The following is a 20,339-nucleotide window of genomic DNA, read 5'->3' on the forward strand; positions in this document are numbered from 1 at the left end:
ACCCTATCAAACCACCTACTACAACATGTCATCATGTCATCAGCAGACGAGGAGACAGCTCCACATCTGGTTATACATGAGTAAATGGTAGGGAAAAAAAGGTTTCAGAATGATAACTGAAGTCAGCAGCTGACGCTTACAGGTTTAGAGACACAGGATGCAAACTGGGTACATTCTGTTCATTTTTATCTTTCCCATTTCTTTGGAGGGATGCTGTGTGGAAAACCATCGAGAGAAACGAACAGGTATTTAAAAACAAATCCTATATTTCAGTATTTCTTTTTAATGTATCTAATGCGTTTTAAAGGAAGTGCTCGTATAATTAGTAATGCTTTCCCATACCTTCTAAAATCAGAATCAGAATCAGAATTCCTTTGATAATCCCCAGGGGGAAGTTGCTTTTTGTTACACACAGCTCCAAAAGAATAAGAATAAACGTCAAACACAAAGTAAAAATATAAATATATAAAGTATGTATAAAAAATGATGTATAATAATAATAATGATAATGATAATACCACCAATAACAATAATATTTAGCATGTACATTCAGAGTAAGGCGTTATACTATATAATACTAATAATACTACTACCACTACTACTACTACCAACAACAATATATAACAACATGTACACTCAGAGTGAGGAGCTGTACTATATAATAATAATAATAATGATACAAATAATACCACTACTACTAATAATAATGTATATATTCTAAGTATGGACGATTAAAATGAAACCTAAATACGACTGCACCAACCGCAGAATTCCTTAACTGTCTCTACATATAGGTCTCCAGCAGAATACCACATACCGGCGCTATAGAGCTGTGGAGGGGGAAATGTTTTTAATGCCATGTTTAATGGAGATGGAGATGATGTGTGTCAAGACTGGAGAAAGCAGAGAAGGAAATGAAGAGCCATCCCCTGACTGTTGGAAGAAGATCCGAGCTGAAGTAAAACATTCTGGCGAATATACATGCCGCACAAAGTAAATCATGTTTCTTTATTTTAGGTGGGAGGGATGTGAAAACTGAGCCAAAGGGGGAAGAAATGGATATGATAGGCTTAAATACTTTGGTGTGGAAATGAGGTGTGACTGAAACATGGTCATTGTTCCTGAACTTAGTTTTATACTTAGTTATCTGTCCTGTCTAACTCTTCCAACTACTTATTGATCTGGATCACTCTTAAATGTCCTGATCTGGACCGCAGGGCCGATATCCTTCTGATATTGTTTTTGTAATTGTGTCCTTCAAACTGGCTTAAACTGGCTTCAGTTTCTTCTTTCACCTTCCTAAAACCAAGCCATATATATTAGCCAATTTACCTTCTTGTTCAATTTTTATCCTTTTCTTGTAGTGCCTTTTGAGCCTCCTATTGAGAAACTACTCATTTCCATTTAAACCATTCTGACACATGTTGCACAATAGTGTGCTCTTTGGCTTACTTTGGCTTTTTCCCCTCCAGAAACAATAATAATGTTAAGAGGAAAGATAAAAGAAAAATAATAAATGTGTAAATAAAATAAACTGTTTTAAATCAAATATAGACAGAAGCCAGACGATGCAAACAGACTAGACAAAAACAGGGCAAACAAAATAAACAAGCAAAACAAGAAAACAAAACCAGTACCAGAAATTAAGAAATGAAGATTCAGAGCCAATATATCTTGATGCATTGTAAACCCCCAATTAACTAGCAAAAAAGAAAACAAAATTTTGAAGAAAATTTCATGTATCAGAAGAATATAGATGGTTATATTGGGTTTTCATGCAGAAAGCTCACAGCAGTCATTGAATCTCTTTTGTAGCTCAACAGTCACAGCAGAGTTCCATGACAATGCTTGGCCTATTGCAGCCTATACCTATGCTTTAATGATTAATAAATAGTAATTGACGCATTTTAAAATCCTCTAATAATGTCTTTTTGATGTGTGCAGATCGCACATGAGTGACTTCAGTTCTCTGCTGTCCAGTGGCAGCATGTTGTTCATCCATCTACAGGTGGTGGAGAAAAGCAGCCTGGGATGCTTCTGGCCTGAGCAGAGCAGTGAAACGCTGCTCGTGGCTAGAGGTGGGAATATCAGCTGCCCGGGTCTCAACTGCAGTGACAACACAGATGTCATCTGGTACAAGGTGAAGTGTACACCTGGACAGGATTAATTAGCTCACAATGGAAACTTACAAATCACAGCAAAAAGTCAGACAAGTGTGCTTTCTTACAGCATAACAGATCTGTGTCCGAGCAGCGTAGAGCTTCCTATGAGAAGAATGGGCTGTTACATCTCTGCCAAGTCCATAAAGAAGATACTGGTCTGTATTTCTGTGACAGACAAATAATTGAGCAAGGAGTCCAATGGACCCTCAGGATGGCTGTTAACGTCACAGTCGTACGTAAGTGTCTACATCTGGAAACCAGTGCCCCGTAATACAATCATTTCAACCTTTTAAGTGTTGACACCTTTAAGAAAGTAAATCTTCTGATTAGTTGAAACAAACAGATTTTTTTTATATACTTGAGGGAGTAGTTTTAGATTACTTTTGTGTCTAATTATGCAATCAAACAATAGGTTTGAGAGGAAACCTTTCCACACTCAATCAAAAAATAGATTGGAAACAAAGTTTTATGTTATGTAATTGCATAATACTTAAAAACGTACTTAAATACTTAGTCTTTCTCACTATGAGAAACTTTGCTCGCCACTGCCCAAATATATATATATAACATTGAACACTCACTCATTCTGTTCTTTTATATATTTCATATAAAATATATGTATTTGTATGTATGTATATATGTATCTTTTACTTAATTTGTTTTAATTTAGGCATTTCACATCCTCCATATAGAGCTTGGCAATAGCATAAAGCTGTTTCTGTTGTGTCTGTGTCTTGATTCTTCTCATCATATAAAGTGCTCCTTCTTACACTCTTACACATTTCAAAGTAGAACTCAGATTTGATTTATACTATACTATTTGTGTTATCTTTTTCCACACGCTCAGTAAAATCAACAGCTTATGATGCAGAACTGTGCGACTTTATTTCCCAAACAGCTCGTTACACAGCAGATTCCTCCCCCAGGATCCTGTATCCTGAGGCCAACATGACGGACAAAGTGGAGCTTGGTGAGTGCATCTAATGGGGCACAAGTTAAAACTGAAATCCGCCATGTTGTTGTATTGTCATCTGGTTGTAATTGTTGCCTTTTGTTGTTATTGCTGATATATAATGACTTGAGGGTCTCATCTTTATATGAATACGGCTGACCCATGGATCTTAGAAATTTGTATGAAAGTATTCCACTGAATTATGTTACCGTTTTGGGGGGTATTTAGGGTTAGATTATGATGGACATATCTTTGTTCTCACTCTAGGTCAGTCTCACACTCTGACATGTAAGGCGGGTTTTCCTTTTGAGATTACATTCTCGCCAGTGGTTCAGTGGTACATGCATTATGGTGGCAACATGGAGAATATGACTCTACTACACATGGAAAGGCAACAGTGAGTCACTGCAGTCACTGTTTGATTTTGACCACAAAGTGCATGATCGTTCGAAATTCGTAAAATCTGAGGATTTAAGTGTGATGATTCGGTTTTGCTTTCCTTTCCCGTGTCAGACAGGAGCGAATGACATTCGAAGAGTTCAATGTCACAGGAAGAGCCATCATAAAAGAGGTGACTCCACAACACTTGAACAACACATATACCTGCATCGCCTATAACACTGTTGGAAAAAGCAATGTCACGATCAACCTCAAGGAGAAAACTAAAGGTACTGTCATTTCTGTTCTCACCTTCATGTCTTTGTTTTATTCATAATATATTTTCTCATAATATTGTTACAATACAGTGCAAATAATTATATTAAGTATCAATATTCAGTGATGAGCATCTGGTAAAATGCAAAGGATCTATGTAGATTTTGAGCTGAGCATCCACTTGAAGATAAGATGAGATGAGATAAGATGAGATAAGATGAACCAGCCTCTGTGCTCAAAGCTATGAGACTGAAGGCTGCTGGGACCCCTGTTTAAACTCCTGTGGTCAGGAAGCGTGCAGCATTTGACCCATTTTATCAACCACAAAAAGTGCCATTCATTAAGATAAAAAATGATGTAGCCAATCCAGTCAGCTCAGTGGTGACACCATCCATCAGGCAACCTATTTCTGTAGCCACTCATGTTCACACAGATATAAGTGCTAAATCTCAAACATTAGGTTTAGTTTTGTGCAGGCAACATCTAAAGCTGCAATAATCAATATTTTTCATATCTATAAAAGATTAAATGACTTTTGCTTGGTGTGAAAGCAATGAACCCATTATTGCCTGATTTATCCCTTCACTCTGCAGCTCTCATCAGCTCTACTGAGATTTTTAGTTTCTTTCAGCTAAAAAAAAAAAAAGCAACAAAGAGGTCAACCAACTGCACACTACCTACTATCTACTTCCTAGCTATATGAAGAAAGTGGAGGAAGTGGAGTCAAAAAACAGAGCTAAAAAGAAGGCGAACACTGATGACTTTCATTCATCAGGTGGACACAAACATGACTCCAAATGAACGCTGCTGTGGCAACATGTCTGCTGGACGTGTACATAAGCCATTAACAAGATTTCCATATACCTTTATAAGGTGATACTATGTCTGTTTTGTGCTCATAGCTCGTTTCTGCTGCACCCAAGTCAATGATCGCAGTTTTAAAGTCTAATGAGTGTATTTTGCTTCGGGTTTCAGTAAAATGGCAGTCACTGGTTGGCTATCCCCTTGTGTCTTTGCTGCTGGTAGCTGGGCTGGGAATCGTTTTGCATGTGAAATGGCTGGAAGTGCAGCTTATCTACAGATTGCACTTCCAACGTGGAAAACAAGATGGAGGTCAGAGTGCACACAATATAGAGTAGAAACCTAAAGGCGAACTTTTCTTGCATGCATACTAACCGCGGAAGCCACTCCGTTTCACAGGATGTGGCTTAACTTAACTAGATCAAACTGTTGCCACAACATGAAGATTACATTTGTTTTGATGTTCGTGTAAATGCATTTAACCCCTACAAAATATTAAATTAATAAACAGACTGAAGCATTATGATAATTGCTTAAAGTAGTAAATACATGCACTGTATGCTAGGTACACTGTGATAACATTTGTGGAGACACAAACAGAGGTCTCGCTATCTTGCTAAATAATCTTGTCACTTGTTCAGAGTGTTACTGCGGCTGTATAGAGAATCAAAACTACAGATTTAAATTTCTCAGGTGTTGGTGTCACAATTGTGTTTCTCATCCAACACCACCAACCAGATGAGAAAGACTTTGATGTGTTGCTGTCGTATGTGTGGAGCCCTCCGTCAGCAGAGGAGGAGGGAGGTTTGACCCCTTCCTCCCATTCACGACGTGACACTGATGAGGAAGGTAGGCAAACATGTTTAGTGTAATGTATGAGCGTCTGGATTTTATTTTCAAGTGCCTACGCTGGGAAAGTAAATTAACTACTTTTATTGTATTGGCAGCATGTTTATCCAGCATGGACCTGCTGAACTCTGGGGAGGGTAAAGCCACCCTGAGGCCACTAGAAGTCCTTCTGCCCCAAGTAATGGAGGGCTGGTGGGGGTATCGTCTCTGTCTGATGGACAGGGACGTGCTGCCTGGAGGAGGTAAGAGGCTCGGCTTTGTGTGTCTTTGTGTTTGTGTGTTGAATGTTCCTGATGGTTTCCATTTTGTATTACAGTGTATACAAATGATGTGGCTCTTGCAATACAGAGGAGCCAAATGCTTATCTGTCTCCTGTCAGCTGACTACCTCTCCGACAGAAATGCCGTGTTTGTACTGGAATCAGGAGTTCAGGTAGGCCCACATTACACAGAAAGTAGAAGACTAATGCTGCGTTCATGTCCAGTCAGAGTGACTGTACTTGCGAGTTTCACAACTCCTCCTTAATTCCAAGAAACTATTGTCTTCTAAATTACACTTCCCAGCAACATAAATCCTGAATGCAATTCTTGAAAAACTAGCGGTTTAATCGCATAATCGGCATAAACTGAAAGCACCAGCTGCGTAGATGGAAGACAGGTTCAAAGATCTAAGATACACCACAAGCAAAACCACTGATACCCACTGATTCATTTTTACATGGTTCATTCAGAAAAAGCACACCCCACTAACGATTTGCCACTTGGTCCATATCTGTAGGCTTTGCTGCAAAACTCTATTCACAAAATCATTCTAATATGGACCAATAGAGCCTCAGGATCCCTTTTCCAGCCAGAATCCCCCCTGCCCACACTGGTCCAGAGGGCCTTGAAGGTGCTACCCAGTCTGGATTGGACCTCAGGCAAACCTGAGAGAACCGCCGGCAACTTCTGGAGCTCTTTGATGAAGGCCATGCCCGCTCACAGAGTGAAGCCATTTTCACTGGCGCAGGACCAATGATTAGACTTTTTTCCTAACATGTTGTACAGAGTATTTATTTTCTAACGCAGCTTGTATCACTACGTTCTTCACTGAAAGTGTTTGTAGCTAAGTGCAACACTTGATTAGAGAAATGCGTCATGGGAGTTTCCAGGATAGCAGGGATGCCAGCTCATAATGAATGTTCACATATTTGTTCAGGGGACAAAGTGAGCCACTCTCTGTCAGGCTCGAGAGAATAACAGTGGTGTGTACTCCTGTCTTTGATTTTCATCTGCACCAAAAATAAAACCGTTTCAAATTAACAGTGTGAAAGAATTGCTTAAGAACTCAATTGAAAGCATTAAAAGGAACGAGCATAAAAATATACAAGTACATTGATAAGCAACAAGGACAAAAAAGATGGATACAATTAAACTTAGTGTTCATCCAGCTGTTTTCTTATCAGTGCAAGTAAAACAATGTCAGTATGTTGTGAGGTTCATCATGTGTTCTGTTTCAGCAGATATGTCAACAATGAACATTTGACACACAACATACCATCCATTTTTTATTAGTGTGACTGGCTTTTGGGAGTTTTGTTTGATAAGACAGTTTTGTAGCAAAGGATATCAATGCAATTCATTTGGGAGATATGCGGACCACAGTTGGACAACCCACAGACGAATTCAAAGTATGTTTCTGGCAGACACAGGAGAAGTCACTAAAGGTTTACAAATGTATCTGGACTAAAAGAATGTGGGGCTGTGCTTCTGAAGTGTGGGCTTTCTCATGTGAAAGTGGGGATGAAGAGAGTTTGCTTATCATTGCTAACCTATATTCTAAACACCCCGACTGTCAACTAAAAAATAAAATAAAACATTCCTTCCATTCCAAGTCCTTCCATTGTGAAAAAAAGATGAACAAAGCAATATTTCTACAGTAAAGTTCAGTGAAGCAGAGAGAAATGCAGCGCTGTGTAAGCAAAGCCAGAAATAGTGGCACAAAGCTTTATCAAACATAAAAATCAAACAAAAGATTGCCTACGAGGTGGCACAGCTGGTGAAAACAAAGGGTTGTACATTGATGTGGAAAAACTAAATAAAACAAAACAATCCATCTGTACATCTAGTCTATGCCCCCCACACACACACACAGTTAACATAATGTGCAGACACACTCACATTTGTAGATTTAAAAATAAAACATCACACTTTTATGTACATTTTTTACAAAAATACTAGACAAGCAACACTGAGAGCTTGCTCAGGCCCACACCTAACCAGCTTCAGATGGGAACGAGCATGTCACAAATGGGGCAGGAGGGCTATGAGATGCTAGATTTTCTCATTAGTCAGCAGAAAGCAACTGTGGTACATTTTACACAATTTAAACAATATTCTGGCTAATTTGTTTGTCTCATCTCCCCATTCTGCACCTCTCATCAGAGGTCTGATACTTCTGCTCTCAGTTAGCATCAGCCGGTAGTGGTTAGAAACGTAAATGTGTTTCAGTCACAGAGCATCACAGAAGGCTTAAGGTATTCTTCATCGCATGTCCACAGAAGCTGAGAGGAATCATTTGAGCCTTCACAGATATCTCTGACATGGCTTAAACTGAAAAATTATCCATTAATGACAAAAACAATGTGGTTGTCTTTTACAATTTGTCTGCTTGGGCCTTCATCTTCCTCTCCCAAAGTTTTTGATGATCAGAGAAGCCCTGCTTGCCCTTGTTGAAAGAGTTGGGTCCTGCGGATGTTGGCGTCTCCCTGAAAAGACAGCAGATGTGTCACTTCAAACTCAAAAGCAATCTAAATGACTTACTCAGAAATGTAGCCATTATCTTAACAATATTCAAAAACCCAATGTTTGATAAAAGCAGAAGCTGAGGAAATAATTAGAAAGTACATCATCTAAATGTGTGTATATACCTGCCAATGTTCTTCATCCTCATCTTTGCTTCTGGAGGCATCTCCTCAGGTTCACTCTGCAGGGAAAGACAAAGTTCAAGTCAGCCACTGCATATTCATATTTTATGGATTTGTACAAACATGACATTACTGTGTGTGCGCTCTTACATCATCGTCTTCGTTAAAAACAGATGCCAGCCCTGGCTTTTTTGGAGGAAGTACTGGTACAGGCTCTTTGGGTTTCTAATAAAAGAACACAAGATTTCGGGGGAAATCAACTAAAATAACACAACTTAGCAGCATCACACATTTTCAGTCTCTTCATAAAATGTAAAAGTAAAGCTAAGTTTATCAACAAATGCCACAGACACAACTTTCATGTTTTAATTATTTCAACAACAAACAGTATGTGTTTATAACTGTTAAACATATAGCCTGCATCCAGTTTGGGGCCCTAATTGCCCTAATTTTCACACGCTGGTGCAACTGTCTGTAATGCAAGTTACATCATCATCACTGTAATTATTTGTGCAAAATCATATATAACCTTTTCATTTTTGTTCACACAAACAATCTGCAGTTAGTATCCTTTGCTATGCACTCACTGTTGCTCCAAGTTTGATGGATATGGGGTTTGACTTCTTCCCCATCTGACTGCTCATGCTAAAGCCTATCTTGGAGACTTTGCAGGGCGCTGGTGGGTCCGATGAAGACTCGTCCTCATCTTCGGGTGTGAGATGCTGGGATGTGCGTTTGACCGCGGCCCCTTCTCCTCCCACAGTGCTACAAGAGACAGGCTTAGTTTTCACTCTGCCTCCCTCCTCCTGCGGCCCTGCTTGAGGCAAGACAACTCACCAAGGTGAACAACTGTTTTCTGTGAACTGGTGAATAATAAAAAGCTATCACCTTTGACTAACGTTACTAGCCATCAACGAACCAATAACGCTATGTTCCCCTCTACCATTTAGTTAACTTACTGCCTTTAAAGTCCACATGGGGACTGTGTGTGCTCAAACTACCTACAATATTCAGTTAAGTTAATTAGTTAATAACAGGTTACTGCACGACGGGTTAGGCAGCAGATAATAATCGTCGTCATTTATGTGGTAAACTGCGCTAACTAGCTTAAGTTAGCTACTTGCACTCTAGCTAAGCTAACGCTGGGTTAGGAAGCTAAAAAAAAAAATACATGTCTGCTGCAAGCAGGTCTTTGCTTTATTGCCTGGCTAACGTTAATAGTAAACTTATCCCGGTGGTTACAGTCAGCCCCAACTACATAGCTAAACAGGAGAGGTTAAAACAATGTTAGCTAGCTGTAACTTCGTATTAGCATTAGCTAACCAATGATATGTGTTGCTAGCTAACGTTAACTTTTACTAACATTTCCTGTGTGTAACATTAGTTAGCTGGGGGACAGTCTTACTGGATGAGAAGCAAAACAAGCTAACAAATATTGCTCATGTCTGAACCATATTTTAGACGCGAAAACAGCATAAATATCACCTCCGTCGTCGGTGGAGCCCCTTCTGTGATGATCGTGATCCGCCATCATTTCTCCTCTCAAACATGCCGCTAGTCTGCTGTGAGCGCTGTGTGCCAAGGAAGGCTTCACGCACATCGGAAACGGGACGAAGAACTAACTAATTATATAAAGGTTTTAAAATTATCTATCTAACCAAACAGTTCGTGGTGGACAATGAGAGCCCTAGCTTAGATTCTCAGGTTCATTCTAATAATGCTCATATAGAAAAAACGTCTAATTGACACAGACATAAAATAGTATAGGTAAGTGTAGGACTAATATAGTAAAATACAGGATTCAAATATGATCTAATAAAAAACACTATAGAATACACTGGCAGACAGGTGTGCATTGATACAAATACATATAAAATATACCTATACATTGTGGTGATGGACAAACAGCGTATACATTGGTAAGAAAAACAACCCTTTTCTGCGCTTTCTTAGGTTTATGTGAGTGTTCATGTTCATGCGTCTGATTAATCATGCGCAGAAATCTCAGGAGTTCAGATTCTTAAAACATTAATGAAGCTGTCATGTGGACCGGGCAGTGGAGTTTCTTTGATTTTTATGATTTAATCTGTGTTCAACACTCCGGGAAACAGATGGTGGCGGTGTTGCACAGTCAACCTCCCTGAGCAACCAAAAATAAGACAGAGAAGAAGAAGAAGAGGAAATATGACAGCAAGCTGAGCTGGTGTACTGAAAGCAAGCTGGTAAGATTGAAGACCAAACGCCACCAGCTTTAGCCTCAGTATGTTGTCTTTGACCGTCCACTATATCAGGTAGTTAATTAAAATTGCACAGTAATTGGGGGTAACGTGAAAAATCTGTGTTACTGTCGCCGTTTTGCCCTTGTATCCCGGAAGTTGCTACGGTTGCGTTATATGTTGGTGATGTGCTGTTTTAGCTAACATTTTTAGCTTTCTTAACAAATGTTTTGTTTATGTTTTTTGTTTTTACAATTGATCAGTAGGTTATCATGTAGTTTGATTTCAGTGAATGAATGTTTTTAGCCTGTTAACGTTACTAGTAATAAGGCACCACTGCCTGCACGTCTCTGGCTGTCTCTCAAAATATTTTTTACTTGGTCTTTTTCTTCCAGGTCCTTAAAAGCTTGGTATTAAACGATGAACCAGTCAAGATGGGGCAGACCCTGTGCATATGCTCCCGTGGCTCGATCACAATTGACAACAAAAAATATTACTTCATCCAGAAACTAGACGAAGGGTAAGATAGCACATCAACGTTGTATGTTTTAAAGACGACTTAACTCCATATTTAAGGTCAAGTGTCGTGCTGCTTTATATTTGTTTGTCAAAATATGTCGCAAAAAGAATTCATTTGATGATTTAACATGCTTGTATTGTCTGTGGTGCCAAAGCTTGATAGACCTTATTGTTTTGATGTCAATTGTTGTACAAAAACACATCACTGAGCCTCACGTCTTTCTCATCCTCATCCTTTAAGGTGTTTTTAGTAAATCCAATATACACCATACTAGCACATTGAATCTCCTATTTATTCCTCTTTGAGGAACGTTTCTCAAAAATGTTGTGCCCCGCTGTCATAAGAAATTATTTGGCCTTTTCAACTGTATATTTGTGACATAAAAATCACAAGAATACTCCAAGGCACTCTCTTTATTAACAATTAAAATGCCTTTATTGGCATAACATGGTCATTTTAGACCCAAAAACAAACTCTTTAAGCGTTTCGGCATAAAGTCTTTGTTTGAGAGTCAAAACAAAAATTTTACCAGCATACTTGTGTCTGTTTTTCATTCAGAACAAATGGGTTTGATGCTGAGAAGTATTGAGAGATGGACTAATGCATTGTTGATGTTGGTGTTTTAATGGGATTTGTTGACAACAAAATATTGAACATCACCAGCCTAATCCTTTAAAGATGTATATGCTCCTCCTGAACTCTAATTTGTCTGTCTTCTCTCATCAGTGGATTCAGTTATGTTGATCTGGTAGAGGGGGTAAAGGATGGGAGGTTTTATGCCCTGAAGAGGATCCTCTGTCATGACCGCGAAGGTCGTCAGGAGGCTCAGACAGAGGTGGAGATGCATCAGATATTCAATCACCCCAACATTTTGAGCCTGGTTGCACACGCCTTTGTTGGTACTGGAGGCAAGACTGAAGCCTGGTTACTTCTACCTTATATTACAGTAAGTTGGTGCAGTGGTTAGTGTGGTCAGAATAATCCTGAGGGTCATGATCTGACTCTGATTTGTTGGTGTGTTTTTGTGAACAGAAAGGCAGTCTGTGGTCTGTTCTGGAGAAGCTAAGAGACAAGGGGAGCTCAATGCCTGAAAGACAGATTTTGCAAATCTTGCGTGGAATCTGCTCTGGACTCAAAGCTATCCATGAAAAAGGCTATGCACACAGGTAATTCTCTCTCCACATACTACAAACATTTACATGCATCGTGAACTCCAGTGCCATACTGGAGTCCCGGATTCTCGTTTGTAGTGCACTGTGGTAAAAAATTATAAAAAGATGCATCAGGGCTCAGTTATTTGGATAATCAGTTTATTTTCCATGGATGCATGTGGCTGATCATTCAACTTGTAAAATACATTGACTGTATATTGTAAACAATATTTAACTTATTAGAGAAATCCCAAATTGTTAGAAGCTGCAGATTGTTAGCCAAATCAGTGAGATACTGCTATTTGCCAGACCATCTTTTAAGATTACTCAGTTTTCTAAAATGAAACCTTTTATGTAATCCTTTTTTATTCAACACAATTGTGGACATCTGAACACGGGCTATGTGTCTGTTATCACTTCACAGAGACTTGAAGCCCACAAATGTGCTTCTGGATGAGGATGACAGGCCAGTTCTGATGGACCTGGGCTCTATGAACCGCGCCAGGATTGAGGTAAGGGTGCAGGGTCAATGAAGAGCTGGTAAGAATTTCACTTCACATGCATTGATACTACTGGTTGAACACCAACTCTCAAGTTAGTTTAATTGAAGCCTGATGTACAATACTTGTTTTAGAAAGGAAGTCCAGATTTCTACCTCTAGGTGGCAGAGTTACTTTTCTAATGCTGCTGAATCACATCCTCAAAGGCCCTATCATAATATATTCAGAATTAACAAAGCATTGAACAACTGTTTGCTATGTAAAGATACAGTGGAGTTAAACCGCAATCCCACTGAGCACGTCGGTGTCGCGTTACAGCTTTGGTCCGGTTATGCTCCGTCCTCTGCGGCTTCGTGGGAGAGTTTCAGAAGCAGAGCATTTTGCCTGGCTGACAAGATGGCTTGCTCAAATTTTGTTGATTTCCCCTTGATTTTCATTCTTCTGACATGAGCAAACAGGCTCTGTTTCTTATTTTGTCTGTTTTAAATGTGTTTCTTGTGTGTATTTAGTACTTTGTTGTGCTGTAGCCAATGACAGCAGGCTAACGTGATAATGTTTTTCTACAAGCCAAGATGAACCTCAAATTATAAAATAATATTGATGTGGTGGAGGAATATATTTTATTGAAAGGCTGCACAGAGTGTTTTATTTTGAAAACTGACCTGATTTTCTTTGCCGCCTGTTTGACTGACTTCCTACCCGTCTAATCTGCTCCGTGCCGCTTAACACAGCAAGGCCGCAGCTTCTGTCTCCTTACCCCTCTTTAAAACCAGACTCAAAACCCATCTTTTCAAACTCTCCTACTCCCTCTGATCATTTTGCACTGTTTCTATATTTTATTGTCTGTTTTTATACCCGTTTTTACTTGTTGTATTGCACTTTTATTTATATTTTGTACGGCGACCTTGAGAACCTTGAAAGGCGACCTAGATAAAATGTATTATTATTATTATAATAGACCTGCGCGTATCTTAAGAGCCAAGTCGCTTCTGGGGTGCTTCTGATGAGATTTGAAGCATTAACTAGAGTGGGCACGATCAACTCCAGATCAACACAGCATTATAAAAGCTAAGAGACGTTGTCAACCAGTGATTTTGTACAGAATGAACAAGAATGAACGAGAGACCTAGCTGCGGAGCTGCAATATTAATGGGGGGGGGAGTGAGGTGCACATTTGTTTTGGTCTGTAATGAACAGATACTGAATATAATTTTCCAAAATACAGCTTTGATCTTTGTAGATGCTTTACACATGTAAAAATGCAATAGTAGCATGTCGCAACCCCTTCCTTGTGGAAGTTTCTCATGTTTCTGAAACACTTTATTGTTACTGTTGTTACTGCAGCAAGTTTGTTTTATCAAATTTGCTCCCAACAGTTACTTTTCCCCTTGAAACATTCATAGTGGACGTTTTGAAAGTTTGCTGTTTTGGTTTTTTTCCTTACCCTATGAGAATTTTAAAACTCCGTTTATTACAGGTTAGAGGAACCAGAGAAGCCATGACCATACAGGACTGGGCAGCCCAGCGGTGTACTATTTCCTATAGGGCTCCTGAACTCTTCAATGTAGAGAGCCACTGCATTATAGATGAGCGCACTGATATCTGGGTAAAGCCTTATATTATTCATCCCTTTTGGATTGTGTATGTTGTGCATGTTGTTTTCAGACATCCTTAAGTCTCTGAAAGAGAGTGCTGGTGTTGTGTCTAGACTGTGAATAATTAATTCATTACTACTTTTGCACTTCTTTTGATGTCTTCCCATACTCCTCCAGTCTCTGGGCTGTGTGCTTTACTGCATGATGATGTTGGAGGGGCCGTATGACCTGGTATTTCAGAGGGGGGACAGTGTTGCCCTGGCTGTTCAGAATCCAGTCACCATCCCACAGTCTTGCAGGTCAGTCTTCAGACTGTAACATTATCTTAGAGTGTAACTTGCAGAGAATTTCCAATTGAGGTATCAGTTCCTGTTACCGCTGTGGATAGTGGGAGGAAAAATCCCAAGCCATTTCTTTAACTGAGAAGTTTAGGAAAAGAAGAAAAATGTGAACCATCCCAATGTAACTGTCAGTGACTTGAAGGGCACACTGTATTCTAGCAACAACAAAACTAACTGCATCATATAAATTAAAACCCCTTATTTATTGCCATTTGTTATGGCGACAAAAAGAAACCGTTTGGTTCAACCCTGGTGACCAGCAACACATTAAGGAGAAGCCATACCCAAGTTATACTCCACAAACAAAAGGGTTTATGAACAAAAATCGCCAAAAATTAACCAAAACTAAGGCAGTCAGGAGGCCTGCCCAAACAGAATGGGTGGTAAATCTGGGCCACCCACACAATAGGCCGTCAGACACAGAACTTTAACCCTACCCTACCAAACAGTAGATGAATTAAACTAATACACAAAAACAAGTCTGCCATGACTCCATCCTAAAAAAAAAAAAAAAAAAAATCTGAAGGTTGTTTCATCTGAGGACAGAGATCCTTCTTCTCTGGCCTCCCTTAGATAGAGGCCAACCTCTAATCAGCTGATCGGGAGCACCTGAGAGGGAGAGGAAGAGCAAGAGGGGGCCAGAGAAGACCAGGAGGGAAAGGGGGATGCATGCATTGCAGACCAAGAGTTTAATTCACTGAAATGTCCTTGCATTTAAGAACAGCTAAGTTCATAGGACTCTGACTCACCAAATGCACTACAAACTAACTTAATGTAGTTTGATTAGGTTTTGTTGTGTATGAACTCAGTTCACTCCTGGAAACCTCACTTCCTGTTTTTTTATTTCTTGCAAAGTGAACAGAATTAATATTAAAATCTTAAATTGTTCTAATTTAGCGTCTGTTGGTCTTGTGTCTAGTTACTCGGAAGGCCTGCAGATTCTGCTGAGCTCCATAATGGTGTCAAATCCCCAGGAGAGACCAAACATCACCTGGGTTCTTGACCAGGTACAGGACCTGCAGAGTCGCAGCCCCAACACCCAAACCAACATGGTCTGATCTTGCACAGCGCACTGGATGTGGGAGACCTTTGCACACATAAATGAATGCCTCTTACTTTGAGCTTGAAAATATTTCTTTTTTTTATTTTTATTTTTTATTGACTGTAGTGTAGAAGCCCAGGTACAGATTTTCAGTCAGCTTGGGGAGCTTGGCAACAGTATCAGCTTTTTGTTTGATCCTATCAAGCCTGTGTCCCAGTGGACTCCTGTAGTCCTTTATAGATGTACCAAATGATACGAAAATCTGAAAAGCCTTAAAATGTTATTTGACCCTGCAATATGATGCTTTTGGCAGGAGTCAAGTGTTGCTGCTAATATTGATGTGGCTTTACCTTGCAATCGTAAAGGGATAGTTAGACATTTTGAAAAATACAGGAAAGGGGGAGGCTAGCCTGGCTGCGTCCACAGGTAACAAAATTCACCTACAAGCACTTCCGAAACTCAGCAATGATCATGTTATGTCTTTTTATTTTTTTTTTTTACCTATACCACAACCAAAATTTAGAAATGATATGTGGTGGTTCTCTGTATGGATTTAAATAAACAAGATGTAACTGGTTAATTAGTGAGGTTGAGAAGTTCTGGTAGGCAGATTAATTAACCCCCCCAGTTTCCAGTCTTTATGCTAAACTAAGTTAAATGGGTGCTGGCTGTAGCCTTAGCAGATAAGTATATTTCTACCATATGTTTTTGTCCTAAAATACGGAATAGCATTAAAGGATAACATAAAAGCTTTGCCAAACTTTCCGGTGGATGAAAGCTACCTGAGATCAATACATATCAGATTACATTCCCTGCCAAGAAGAAATATGGGCCCTTTTATTTTTAATCTTGATTATTCCTGAGTTTTGTGTGTGTAACATCTCGTGGTTACACACATTGCTGTAAAAACATCGCCCTCAGCTTTTCTCCACACCTTCACACACGCTGTTTGTCTCTATTGGCGAAAAGTCAAGAGGCAGAGTGCTCTTCACCTGCAATGCTGCATTTGAACACACAGAGGTGCTCCACCATCACAGTCCCCTCTTCCACACACTGACATGGTGATTAACCATGTTTCTGTCTCTACAGCTGATAGTGTGTGAATGGGCTCTTTGTAAAACAGCAAAGAGTATCTGCTTACACAAAAAGAAAAAAATCTTGAAGGAGAAGGAGTCAGGTTTTACTGTTATACACTTAAACAATAGGAAATTAACTTTTGATTGATTAATAGAAACTGTAAGTCGAAGTTCTTGTCATATCTGCCATTACAATTTAACCTTTTGTTTTTAATTCACTTTTCTCTGTATTGTGTTTTTAATCAGTATTTCCCATTTCAGCGATGTTTGTGTAAAATTCTGGGTTTCCTGTCCTGTGTGAATGTGGTCTCACACTTTTGTTCTCTCAGGGTTCACCCACATCTCAAAGGGACTGACAGTCAGAAGTAGTAGACCTAAATGGTACCTTTTTTTACAACTATTATTTGATGAAATAATACGTTGGGCATTTACGTTAAGATGAATGCTTCTGTGACTGTTCTGTGGTGATATTATGAAAAATTCCTTGATGGTTAACTTCCACGGTTAATTTTTGGAAAGGTTATTGACATGTTTAATTATATTATCTTTTTAATGCTAAGTTTAGATTTGTCACATGTCTATGAATTTTTGTGTAGTTGTTAATGAAGAACTGTTACGCCGCAGGTAAACTAAGGATTTTTTAAGGAAGTGTACTGGTGAAGTTCACAGATATTAATAAGTATGATTGTTTTATTCGATTATGGAAAATTCTGTTTATTCTCTTTCATCTCTTATTTACTGCACAGTAATAGATAAATAAATAGAAATATGTAGCACTCTGCATACATTTTTAATAGAATTGTGAAATAAAACACACTATTAAACTACATTTAAAAGTTGTCACTCAAGAAAAAGGGCGCAAGTCAATGCTAATACTGCATACACTGTACTGCATACATCTAGACACCACTCTGAAATGCACAACTATGAAATCTCCACTGACTTTGCAGTAAAACGGGTTGTAGAGGAACTCTTCATTCTAAAGCGCACACTTATATTTGGGACACTAGTGTGCTTCCATCTTTGTGGCAACATTTTGGCGAAGATCCTTTCCAGTTATAACACGACAATGCCCAGTTTGGATTTTTAAGTGAGGTCATATGAGGTACTCGACCATAGTTAGACAGAACACGGGAGTTGCTAACTACCACCGCCTCGGTCAACAAACTGACTCATTAGCTTGGATCTGAACTAACCAATTAAAACACCAAAGTCGCACAATAACACCAACTAACCCATCAAGGCGGTGGCAGATCAGCAACTCCCATCTTCTGTGGGGTAAATTTGTCAATAGTGCTTCAGTTTCTCACCTGAAGCGGCTGTCTGCAAGGTGAAACAATGAAAATTTTTAGATATATTGTACAGTTAAACAGTTTTTAATTCTTTTTTGGCTAAAATGCATTTTCCATAGAAGTGCATTGCTTAGGATTTGTGCCAGAAGTCTGTACACTGACTACTGATGAGTGCTTAATGCAGCCCCACCCCAAAAAATCGGAACTATCCCTATAACTTCATCCAACACCTTTGGGATGAACTGAAGAGCTGACTGTGAGCCAGGTCTCATCACTCGACATCAGTGGTCGACCTCACTAATGCTCCAGTAGCTGAACGGGAGCAAATCTTTGCAGCCAGGCTCCAATATTTTCGTTAAACCTTCCCAGAAGAGTGAAGGATTTATATCACTATATGATACCATCTCATATGTGTGAAATGTCCACATCATTTTGGTCATGTAGAGTAGCAAAGAATACAAGTAATAAAAAGTAGACAATGACCTATTTTTGTATCTGAACATGGAGTGTTGATTCTGAATCATTTAGGTTTAATAATGTTAATTTAGATTTTATTATTATTTTTTTTTAATAACGAGCTAGTTTTTCATCTCCGTGTACATTCTAAATTAGGTTGGCTCAGTCTCGGATAAATCGTCTCTGCTGGCAGACCAGCACAACCCTCACCTGATAGCACTGAGCACTGGTGGCCATTTTCTGTGTGTCTATGTGTGCTTGTGGGTGTGTGGGTGTGTGTGGGTGTGTGTGCGCGTGTGTGCACGCATACATCCTTGGAAACAAATATCAAACTGCTCATGTAGTGGGATTTATAACCTCTTTGTCCACTCAGATCAGCTGGATATCACACCTCACTGCTGTCCCAATTACTTTCAAAAGTAATTCCGACCTTACCAGGCGCAAACATGCAAGCACACACATGAATGACCCGTCATAAAGTACACACAACACAACACACCACATATTTGCAGTGCATATGCCCTTTTTTTTTTTTACACAAACACCCTAAGGATTCATTACACTTGAATTAATGATATCCCAGCTGATTTCTTCCTCGGCCCACCTAAATACCCTAGACTCCCCAGGGACTGGGTGCAGGACGGAGCTGTGTTTATGGGTTCAGCGTGCCCACACACACACACACACACACACACACAAAGTCACTCACTGCCCCCACCTTTTATATTCACTATCATCTGCCTGTGAGGGGCTGAAATGATGTCATACAACTCAAAAGCAAGGTCAACTCAATGTTCGCCTACATTTTAGCACCAATTTCATGTGGTTTTTCTCATCATTCGGTTAAAGGGACGGTTTGGATCCTGTGAGTGTGTGTGTGTGTGTTTCAATTGTAACCCAACCCCAGTCCTCAAATGCAAACACTTTGGCTCTTACACCATAAACCATCTGCAGGCTTTATTGATTTGGCAATGAATCAATTAGTGAATTATTTAATTAGCAAAGCATTATGGGTCAGCGCAGAGTTGCTCCCACCCTGCAGTGTTCCTAGGTCTCTTTAAATCATTTTACACATGTGTTTGGACCACATGTGGGTGTGAGCATGCTGTCTCGTGTGCAAAATGACCATACAGAAGTTTTCTGGATATGATTCCAGCGGGACCTTGTAAAGTCGGCCAGTAAAGTTTCTGTTGTTGCTTCCAAGACGAGGCATCCTATTTCTTTAAAGCTTTATGTGTACAGACCCAGAACTTTTGCTGTCACTCAAGTCCAAATTAGCCTTGGCTGCATCTGAAAGAGGGAGAAATATGGACATTACGTCTACCCCGCTGAGTGGATGAGTTATGGCTTGTGTTCGTGATCGAGGCGTTCTTTCCATCCAGGGGCTTTCTTTGTGCTCATTAATTCATGGGAGTGTTTGGGTTAAAATGCATAATGAGTTCATTAAGGGGGATTGGCGTAATCAGGAAAGGTATTGCCTTAATTACTGGCTCAGGGCCAGACCTATCCGTTCTCTGTGAGCTCGGCAACCCACCCTGTCCACAGAGCTCACTAATTTAATTAAGTGTACAAAATGCTACACCCTAACGTCGCCCTTGGGGGCAATTATGGCACTAGAGATTGAAAGATCTCCACCGGGGGTATTTTACTTACTGGCAGGAGATTGCCTGTGTCAGTTAGCTGATTGCATTGATTATATTGATTTGTAACAGCTTTTCGGGTAATTTCATCTGCAAAGGTGAGAGCAACACGTTGGCCCAGGGACTTTTTTATTTATTCTTTCTTTATTTAGACCCTGGACTCTTTTGCCAAGTGATTAGATGAAAT

At 39.6% G+C, this 20,339-nt stretch overlaps 3 protein-coding genes across 5 annotated transcripts; 2 read left to right on the forward strand and 1 right to left on the reverse strand.

Annotated features, from left to right (window-relative positions):
• The first annotated feature begins 114 nt into the window (after window positions 1-114).
• LOC139200130 (interleukin-18 receptor accessory protein-like) lies at window positions 115-6,719 on the forward strand. Of its 3 annotated transcripts, XM_070829367.1 has the most exons (12): window positions 115-245; window positions 795-993; window positions 1,981-2,140; window positions 2,230-2,398; window positions 3,061-3,132; window positions 3,382-3,511; window positions 3,628-3,782; window positions 4,744-4,881; window positions 5,308-5,418; window positions 5,517-5,660; window positions 5,735-5,850; window positions 6,196-6,719. In XM_070829367.1, exons 1-12 carry the CDS (start codon window positions 158-160, stop codon window positions 6,433-6,435), a joined length of 1,722 nt encoding a protein of 573 aa, XP_070685468.1. In that variant the 5' UTR covers window positions 115-157; the 3' UTR covers window positions 6,436-6,719. The 3 variants fall into 3 exon arrangements, with proteins under 3 accessions (XP_070685468.1, XP_070685483.1, XP_070685476.1); XM_070829382.1 differs by lacking the exon at window positions 795-993; XM_070829375.1 differs by lacking the exon at window positions 115-245 and having other exon boundaries at window positions 799-958.
• An 84-nt stretch (window positions 6,720-6,803) lies between these two features.
• pcnp (PEST proteolytic signal containing nuclear protein) lies at window positions 6,804-9,865 on the reverse strand. Its single transcript, XM_070829394.1, has 5 exons — window positions 9,809-9,865; window positions 8,911-9,137; window positions 8,474-8,548; window positions 8,327-8,382; window positions 6,804-8,164 (listed from the first exon to the last, which is right to left on the reverse strand). Exons 1-5 carry the CDS (start codon window positions 9,855-9,857, stop codon window positions 8,053-8,055), a joined length of 519 nt encoding a protein of 172 aa, XP_070685495.1. The 5' UTR covers window positions 9,858-9,865; the 3' UTR covers window positions 6,804-8,052.
• A 567-nt stretch (window positions 9,866-10,432) lies between these two features.
• On the forward strand, window positions 10,433-17,718 carry stk16 (serine/threonine kinase 16). The gene is made up of 8 exons (XM_070828568.1): window positions 10,433-10,545; window positions 10,935-11,059; window positions 11,786-12,005; window positions 12,092-12,225; window positions 12,635-12,722; window positions 14,188-14,316; window positions 14,483-14,604; window positions 15,566-17,718. Exons 2-8 carry the CDS (start codon window positions 10,974-10,976, stop codon window positions 15,702-15,704), a joined length of 918 nt encoding a protein of 305 aa, XP_070684669.1. The 5' UTR covers window positions 10,433-10,545; window positions 10,935-10,973; the 3' UTR covers window positions 15,705-17,718.
• Window positions 17,719-20,339: the final 2,621 nt, after the last annotated feature.

Source organism: Pempheris klunzingeri, chromosome 1, assembly GCF_042242105.1.
Source record: "Pempheris klunzingeri isolate RE-2024b chromosome 1, fPemKlu1.hap1, whole genome shotgun sequence".
In the NCBI taxonomy this organism is placed as follows: Eukaryota; Metazoa; Chordata; class Actinopteri; order Acropomatiformes; family Pempheridae; genus Pempheris; species Pempheris klunzingeri.

Bases quoted from the DNA above. Each gene is read 5' to 3' on its own strand.
- LOC139200130 (XM_070829367.1), top strand. From the start codon at position 158: ATGCAAACTGGGTACATTCTGTTCATTTTTATCTTTCCCATTTCTTTG. The intron at 246-794 runs GTATTTAAAAAC...CTCTACATATAG, and splicing joins CCATCGAGAGAAACGAACAG to GTCTCCAGCAGAATACCACA. The intron at 3,133-3,381 runs GTGAGTGCATCT...TTCTCACTCTAG, and splicing joins GACGGACAAAGTGGAGCTTG to GTCAGTCTCACACTCTGACA.
- pcnp (XM_070829394.1), bottom strand. From the start codon at position 9,857: ATGATGGCGGATCACGATCATCACAGAAGGGGCTCCACCGACGACGGA. The intron at 9,138-9,808 runs GTGATATTTATG...TGCCTCAAGCAG, and splicing joins GGGCTCCACCGACGACGGAG to GGCCGCAGGAGGAGGGAGGC. The intron at 8,383-8,473 runs GTAAGAGCGCAC...CTTTCCCTGCAG, and splicing joins TTTTTAACGAAGACGATGAT to AGTGAACCTGAGGAGATGCC.
- stk16 (XM_070828568.1), top strand. From the start codon at position 10,974: ATGGGGCAGACCCTGTGCATATGCTCCCGTGGCTCGATCACAATTGAC. The intron at 11,060-11,785 runs GTAAGATAGCAC...TTCTCTCATCAG, and splicing joins ATCCAGAAACTAGACGAAGG to TGGATTCAGTTATGTTGATC. The intron at 12,226-12,634 runs GTAATTCTCTCT...ATCACTTCACAG, and splicing joins GAAAAAGGCTATGCACACAG to AGACTTGAAGCCCACAAATG.